General features: G+C 32.1%; 1 protein-coding gene across 1 annotated transcript; it reads left to right on the forward strand.

Annotated features, from left to right (window-relative positions):
- Nucleotides 1-352: 352 nt before the first annotated feature.
- On the forward strand, nucleotides 353-8,563 carry LOC106668843 (septin-interacting protein 1). The gene is made up of 13 exons (XM_024229817.1): nucleotides 353-590; nucleotides 2,994-3,207; nucleotides 3,277-3,457; nucleotides 4,129-4,222; nucleotides 4,284-4,473; nucleotides 4,542-4,731; nucleotides 4,787-5,002; nucleotides 6,894-7,153; nucleotides 7,222-7,418; nucleotides 7,479-7,700; nucleotides 7,760-8,067; nucleotides 8,125-8,234; nucleotides 8,304-8,563. Exons 1-13 carry the CDS (start codon nucleotides 485-487, stop codon nucleotides 8,449-8,451), a joined length of 2,436 nt encoding a protein of 811 aa, XP_024085585.1. The 5' UTR covers nucleotides 353-484; the 3' UTR covers nucleotides 8,452-8,563.
- Nucleotides 8,564-8,827: the final 264 nt, after the last annotated feature.

Below are 8,827 nucleotides of genomic sequence, written 5' to 3' on the forward strand. Positions count from 1 at the left end.
GTTCTTTTTCATTTTTTTGAAATCCTGTATGTCCAATCATATTAATCGTTTTTAATTATTATATTAAACAGGTCAACCATTCATAATAAAGTTGCACCACAAGTACAACAAACTTCGAAAAACTCGTATAAAAATATCGATAATTGATGTAAAAAACATCGAATCATGAGATTAGAACCAAAACTCTAATTTAAGACTGATAGTAATTCCATGTTGTAAAATAAACTTTAAAAAGCTCAAAATAGCTCTTTCGCTTTAGTTACTCCATCATATATGTGTATATAGCCGTCAAATATCGATTCCTTTTTTCGATAAGAATATCGATTATTTACCAATAAATCTATGTGCTACACTTATAACAGTCCCAGGAGGTTTTTGTGTTTGTTTTTATGGTTTGAAAAATTGGATTTTCCTTGTTTATTTGTATTAATTCTAATGATCGACCATTATTTATAACAAATAAAACGAGTTGAATTCAAACGAAATGTCGGACCAAGAGTACGAACCGTTTGAAATAACCGACTATGACATAGAAAACGAATTCAACCCCAGACGCCCTCAGAGGAATTCCAAAAACCAACAAATTTATGGTATAGTTAACATTCTTTTAATACTCATTTAACTCATTTTAAACTATTTCATAATATTTACTAGTTGGAAACGTTCAATTGGTCTTAACATCAAAAGAATTTATGAATGAGTTCAATATTTTATTGTATTAATTAAAAACTTTTAAAAACTTGCGAAATTAACATTTGATTATTTATACTTTTTATTGATGTTCTAGTTCTGTGCAGAATGGTCTAGTAGTAATTTGTTTAATGTTTGTCTTGCGTGTATGTAAGCACAGGAAGTAGAATAAAAAAATAATTTATTCTGGGAAAGGAGTGACCCCCTTATAATAATACATAGGTTAATTGTAAGGTTAAGAATAGGCCTTGCAGGTTGACACAAGGACACTTACTTTTTAAATGTACGACAAGACTTGATGTGTCTTGCATAATTGAACGGCATACCTTGACATCATATGAAGAGCGCGTAGGAATGCCACCTGATATGAGAATTGTGCTTGAGTACAGCAGCGAGTATTTAGTTGTCGTGTTTCGAGTTTTAGAGGAAGCAGGGCTTTTTAGATGAAGAGATGAAGTCCTATTAAATCAAGAACTTGAAGTAGGTCTGGTTTCAGTTGTTGAATTTCTTCTATGGACACATTGTACGTCTCAAAGTACTTCCTCCTCCGAGAATGTGAAGCACCACAGTTTGTTAAAAGGTTCTGCACGTGCCGTCTTGGGCTATAAGTCTTTAAATGTTCGTTAGTTTGCAGTGTCCTGTTAGGAATCCTGTTAGGATTCACAGCGTTTTCCTACTTGCTTTGATATATTCTGTTACTTCTTCCCTTCCGAAATTTGTTAGGAGGTTCTTGGATTGTTTGTGTCCAATGAATGAATTCCATTGTTCTTTCATTTTCTTTTTATCCTTTTGTCTGAAGTGCTCATTGATAGTGTGGATTCCTATGCTGCAGAAGGGTTCTAGTCCTATCACTAATGTGTTTCCTTTTGTGTATATTGAGAGTGAATGTAATTATTACCCTGAATGTATAGTGATTTAGATTAGTTATATGTGCAAAGGGTGAAAAGGAGAAACGTAAAGTGGTCCACCTAAGTGAATGGTATATAACAGTGGTTCCCAAAGTGGTCCCTACCCGGTATCATTCAGGGGATCCGTGGAAAATTAAAATTGATTTGGGGTTTCTGAACGATGTCAGGGGGTCCACGCAAGGTTTAATATCAATTTGGAGATCGTGAGATGTGGTCTGGTGTGATGTTTTAGTAAAACATTTTTTTTATTGTTCCAACGTTTTCATCTTTATTGAGATCATCTTCAGGGCTCAAAGTGTTTGTTTTCCATGTAGATGTGTCATTCTTGTGTGTCGTGTTGAGAGTGCCAGTGAGATATTGATGTTTTAGGTTTATATAAGAACCAAATATTTTCTTCACTTGTATATTCCGATTCTTCCAAATTTTATATCCTGCACCCACCAGATGACTGTCGAGATATAGAACTTAATTCATAAAAGCCTTTACCAAAATCTAGTACGTACATAACTAGATAGGTAGTCAGTAATAATTAAATAAGTCTTAGCTAATTTAATTTTAAATTTTTTTTATAAAATTTGTTGTCGTATAAAAGAAAAAAATATGAAAATAACCACTATCTATTCAAATTATCTGAGGTGTAATACATGATTTTGGACATAGGTGCAAACTTTTTAAATTGCTTCTCTGGAAAGTGGGCATTTTTTCCTTATGGCTGGAGACAGTTTGCCTGGTTATCACCAATTAAATTGAAACCTGTTGATCATTGTTCTCATTTATCATAACTCTTTTATATACATAGATAAATCCTAAAAAAAACTATGTGGGAATTTGATATCACTTATTTTTAAATAAATAGGTTCTTTAAACTATTTTTTAAATCCACAATTCGCTTTCAGTCCTCATTGTGGGAAACGAGTGAATCGTCATTGTATATTAGCTCGTAAGACGTGCAGAATTTAAAGAAAGTGTAGAGTGTATTTTACTGAAAGATTCATATTGATGAATTTAAATAAGGTAATAAATATTAAGATTAATTATGGTTTTTAGTTGAGATAAAAAAGTCAATGGCACGAGTGGGATTCTAACCCAAGATCTTCGGCTTGATATGCCGCTGCTCTACCACTCGATCCACTTGGACACCAACTTCCCATCTCAACTCACCTTTTGAATTTTCCCTCCTTTTTGCCATTTTTCAATAAATAAATAAATAAATAAATAAATAAATTTTCCCTCCTTTACATATTAAGAGAACACATTCACACGTGTTTTTAAATATATATATATTTTTTAAAATTTATAAAAGTGAAATTGACGTACAAAAATTGATTATGGTGTTTAGCAAAGAATTGTATTTATTTATGTTATTTGTAAACAAGTTGTTTGCTGTTGTTTTAGGTATTTGGGCCAGGGATGAGGATTCAGATGAAGATGAAAGGCCTGCTTTTGGTAAATCAGGAAGGAGGAGTAAGAACTTTTCAGCGCCTATCGGCTTTGTCGCTGGTGGTGTGCAACAAGCAGGAAAAGAAGAAGCAAAGAATGAATCGGACGAGGAAGAAAACGATGAAAATAGCCACGAGAGACAAAAACACATTACGTTATCTGACTCGAGGTTTTATTTTTTCTATTATTTTCACTAAACCGATTAGATTTCATCACTAGATTTTTTTTTTTTTTCCAGTGATGAGGAACCAAGAGCGTCATTCGGTTCAAAAGTATTAGATCCGTTGGCAGGTATAAATGAAGAGATTGCCGGTTTGAGAAAAAAATCTGCTTTCAAACCTAATCCAGCCTTGGCTCAAAGAGGTGTCGGAACTTGGGAAAAACACACCAAAGGAATAGGCGCTAAACTTCTTCTTCAGGTAAATTTCATTATATTTATCAATTCTTATTCAATTATTTTAAAAAATTCACTAATTTCGTGGTCTGCTTGACCAATTAATATATTACAATTAATTAAGGTTTTTAGTTGAGATAAAAAAGTCAATGGCACGAGCGGGATTCGAACCCACAATCTTCGACTTGATACGCCGCTGCTCTACCACTTGAGCTATCGTGACCTCGATCCACTCTACCACTTGAAAAATGGCAAAAAGGGGGGAAAATTAAAAAAAAAAAAAAGTGCGGTTGAGATGGGAAGTTGGTGTCCGAGTGGATCGAGGTCATGATAGCTCAAGTGGTCGAGCAGCGGCATATCAAGCCGAAGATCGTGGGTTCGAATCCCGCTCGTGCCATTGACTTTTTTATTTCAACTAAAAAACTTAAATTAATTGTATTTAAAAAAATATATGTACACCTGACTCTTTCAAAAGTATGTTATTATCGATTAAAATTCATGGGATTTGAACTCAGACATGATCTTGATGATGAAAAATTTGGTCTCATTTTAATGCCAGTAATAACTATAATTTTATATCCAAAATTAAGTTACAGTTTTATCTTTTAATGAAAACCAAGGTGTAATTTATTTTGTTTTATGTACTGACTGTATATTTTTATATGTATTATAATTTTTTATATTTTTGATGTTTAGATGGGTTTTCAACCAGGTAAAGGTCTTGGTAAAGATCTTCAAGGGATACAAGCTCCCATAGAAGCACAGTTGAGAAAGGGAAGAGGAGCTATCGGTACGAACTTTTCAGTATATTTAATTTAATTTTCAACAAATTACTCAAATGCAAATTCCAGGTGCTTATGGGCCTGAAAAAGGCCAAAAAGTGGCAGAGAGTTCAGACGGAAAAGCGAAAGGAAAGGAAGAACGGATATCCCAGTGGAGGAAAGTCGAAGGGTCTAAAAACCGAAAAGCTCGTTATTTTTACAAGAGCATTGAAGACGTACTCGATCAAAGTGTTCAGCCCCAAAGGAAACGAGAATTCAAGTAACAACATCTTAAATATTTTATTAATTATTGAATAATTGAGAATATCATTCGTATTCAAATCGTAGTGAATTGACTAAAGTCAAAGTAATCGATATGACTGGGCCCGAGCAGAGAGTTCTATCAGGATATCACGCCATCTCCGGAAATCAGAAACCGGCAGATGAATGGGAAGTTAGAAAAGATAAAAAATTTACAAATTTCCAAATGCCCGAATTACAGCATAATCTTAATCTACTTGTAGACATGTGTGAACAGGTAAGATACTACATCTTGTAACGATTTGAATAAATTTTAATTATGAATTTTATAGGAAATAATCGTTAAAGATCGACAAATAAGGTACAACGAAGACAGAATAGTAGGGCTGGAATCTGAAATGAACGGGCTTAATAAAGTAACAGAAAATGAAGCAAAGACTATTGCAAGCTTAGAACACGTTCTTAACGTTCTCGAGGATATTTTGTCGAGATCAAACAATGGTACAATTACTCTAGATGAACTTGCCAGCACATTTAAAAAACTCCAGGTAATATCGTATTTTTATAATAAATTAATTTACTCAATTAATGCAAAAATTGCTTAATGAAATGAAACAAAACACATAAAAAAGAGACAATAAACTTAGTGAACAATCAAAGCAGAAAAAGTGAAACGAATCAAATTAAATTAATTTAAATAAACTAAACTGAGACAAAAGAAAAATAGAACAATAATGCAAAAGTTTAAAACCCAACTTTACCATAATAAAACACACACACACACAATTCACGGTAAAAATGAACCAAAACATGTAAAAAAAGTGTCAATAAAAATAATCATGTAAAAAAGAAATAAAGTAGAAAACTTGGATAAAATATCTACACTAAATGCTGAAAAAAAGAAATAAATAAAATAAAAAATACAGAAGTTGTGAAACCCCACTAAATAATAATAAAAAAAATCCAATATAAAAATGAAACAACCAAAGACGAAAAATTGGACAAAATATCTAACATTAACATAATAAAAAAAACACACACAAACAAAATTCGAGGTAAAAATGAGCCAAAACACGTAATAAAAGATACAATACACATCGCAAACAACCAAAGCACAAAAATTTAACATAACAGCTACATTAAATACAGATAAAAGAAAGAAAAAACAATATAGATGTTGTTAATGTAAAAGCACAAAAAAAAGAAAAATTCTAAAAATGAACTATAACACATAAAAAAAAGACAATAAACAAAGCAAACAACCAAAGCAGACAAATGGACAAAATATTTATACTAAATAGATATAAAAGAAAGAAAAAACAATATAGAAGTTGTTAATGAAAAAGCACAAAAAAAAGAAAAATTGCAACAATGACCCAAAACATAAAAAAGATAAATAAACATAGCAAACAACCAAAGCAAAAAAATGGACAAAATGTCTATACTAAATACAGGCAAAAGAAAAAAAATACAGAAGTTATTAAAAAAGCACAAAAAAAGAAAAATTCAAAAAATGAACCAAAACATTAAAAAAAAGACAATAAACATAGCAATCTATACTAAACACCAACAAAAGGGGGAAAAATAAAAAATACAGAAATTGTAAAGCCCCACTTTGACATAATAAAAAAACNGTAAAAATGAACCAAAACATGTAAAAAAAGATACAATCAACATCGAAAACAACCAAAGCACAAAAATTAAACAAAATATCTACACTAAATACAGATAAAAGAAAGAAAAAAACAAAATAGAAGTTGTTAATAAAAAGCACAAAAAAAGTAAAGTTCAAAAAATGAACCAAAACACATAAAAAAGAGACAATAAACATAGCAAACAACCAAAGAAGAAAATGGACAAAATATCTATACTAACAAGTAACTACTAACTACAACAACAGTTCAGAATTGGACCATGGTTCATATGATTGACTCATTGTACAAACATTGTACAAGTAGTGGATCATCATGTATAATGTGTAGAGATTAGTGACCGTTAATCGATTTGAGCCCTGAAGATGATCTCAATAAAAGATCGAAACGTTGGCATGATAAAGAAAATGTTTTTCTGAAACGTACATCACACCCGACCGCATCTCACGATATCTGAATAATCATGTATAATGTTTGAAATAAAGATAATAGCTGGTTCTAAAATTTCCATAAAAGAACCTTGATCTCCAATTACTTGAAAAACTTTTAAGAAAAATTCAAAAATAAAAAAAAAGTGTCGTGATGGTGGAAATTTGTCTTATAGTTTATAAAAGAGGGCTTTAATTTTTGTAATTTGAAGTAGAGTCCATTCTGATATGTTTACAAACTTTCAAAATATGCAAATAGAGAATCAGTGTAATAAATACATTAGGTTCGTTATTGACAGGTTTCCAATTCATATGTGTTGATGCCAAGAAAATAAAGCAATGTATTTTTCATTCTTCAGCAAGACTACCCAGCTGAATTTATGATGTATGACATGGCAGCTTTGGCTCCTAGTATAATTCAACCTGTCATGAAATCCCATCTGTCCAATTGGAATCCACTGAAGGACCCGACAGGCCCTCTGAAACTTATGAATGAATGGAAGAACTGCCTTATCGGTGCTCAAACCTTAGTTCATACTTTATCAACGACAAATGTGCAAGAGCCGTTTCATAGGCTACTTTGGGATACGTGGATGCACAACATTCGTATCGCTGCAAAGTATTTTTTTTTTTAAATTTGATTTGATATATTTTGAAAAATAGTGAATAAATTTAGTCTTTGTGTAGTGCTTGGAATGTTAAAGAGCCCGATCCTATGATTAATCTTGTCAACACCTGGATGCCTCTCCTTCCCAACTGGATAATGGAAAATATACTACATCAGTTAGTGATGCCCAGATTGCAAAGTACCGCTGAAGAATGGAATCCGCTGACAGATACAATTCCAGTTCATACTTGGACACACCCTTGGATGCCTTTGCTAGGTAAGCAAATAGAAGTAATTAATCGAATATTAAATTTCAAGATTATTGGTTTTTTTACAGCTCCACTTCTTAGGGTGTCGATATTTCCTGTGATAAGACAGAAATTAGGATTCGCTCTAGTCAGCTGGCATCCTTCTGATAATTCAGCAAGATTGTTATTAAGTCCTTGGACGTCAGTGTTTACATCCAGTGAGATGGATACATTTTTGGCTACACACATTCTCCCTAAACTTTCTCAATTATTACAAGAGTTCATTATTAATCCACAGCAGCAGTCATTGGGTCTGTTTTAACTAAACTTAATGAATTAAAAAATAAATAACTTTGATTAAATTTTTTAGAACCCTGGGCTTGGGTAATGGAATGGAATGAACTAGTTCCAGCACCTCTAATGGCCAAATTGCTTCAGAAATCGTTTTTCCCTCGTTGGCTCCAAGTTCTCACTCTTTGGCTCAACGTTACCCCAAATTATGACCAAGTCACTAAATGGTATTCAGGATGGAAATCGTTAATACCCGACAATGTAAGAGAGCAGCCGTCGGTCAAAGAACACCTGAGAACCGCTTTGGAATTGATGAGCAGGTCTGTAGGAGGACCGCCTCCACCACCACCTCCTCCAGTCATTTCTCAACAAGAACCCAGATTCCAGGTAATTATTATTATTATTTTTTGGAAATGAGGTATTTTAATATATAAATTTGTTAAGGGCATGGTTGAGGCTGTAAGGACAGGATCGCAGGTAATCGACGGATTTAAAGACCTTGTACAGAAAAAGTGTGAAGAGCGAGGAATCATTTTTCATCCATTACAAAACAGGTTTGTCTTATTTAAAGCAAACTTTAATTTTTATTGACTATGACAATGTTTTAAACAATATTTGTTTAGGTATCGAGAAGGAAAGCAAGTATTTAGGTGTGGAGTGCTGCAAATCTATATTGATAGAAATGTTATCTTTTGTTGTGATCCAGCAACAAATAATTGGGTACCTATCAGTATACAAAATTTATTAGATAAATCTTCTGGAATGTTGTAATTGTATATTGAACATAATTAATGTTAGTAACATTGCATTTATATCAAATGTGTATATAAAATGTATCTATCTTTTCTTTTAAAGTATATAATTTAATTAACTTTTTTTTTAATACCTAGAATTTATTTTTATATTATATAATGTTTTTAGGCAGTTTCTCAAAGGAATATTGTTTTACATAAATATGAATGCTTTTTCAGCATCATCTACGAGTCGAGGACTTTTATGTTTTATCCATTTTCTTGTGTTTTATAGTGACTTTTCATTTGTTTTTTTAATATTTGCTACTGTTTGTGACCCCAACGTGATGCCTGATGAGAAAAATGATGGAATGATTAGAAAAAAGTATGCTGAGAGTTGCAGTTAAACCTTTTTA

This window comes from Cimex lectularius, unplaced genomic scaffold (genome assembly GCF_000648675.2).
Source record: "Cimex lectularius strain Harlan isolate CLEC.00 unplaced genomic scaffold, Clec_2.1 scaffold317, whole genome shotgun sequence".
Classification (NCBI taxonomy): domain Eukaryota; kingdom Metazoa; phylum Arthropoda; class Insecta; order Hemiptera; family Cimicidae; genus Cimex; species Cimex lectularius.

Coding starts and splice junctions, on each gene's coding strand:
- LOC106668843 (XM_024229817.1), top strand. CDS start 485: ATGTCGGACCAAGAGTACGAACCGTTTGAAATAACCGACTATGACATA. Junction 8,068..8,124: donor AACAAGAACCCAGATTCCAG/GTAATTATTATT, acceptor AAATTTGTTAAG/GGCATGGTTGAGGCTGTAAG. Junction 8,235..8,303: donor TTTCATCCATTACAAAACAG/GTTTGTCTTATT, acceptor ATATTTGTTTAG/GTATCGAGAAGGAAAGCAAG.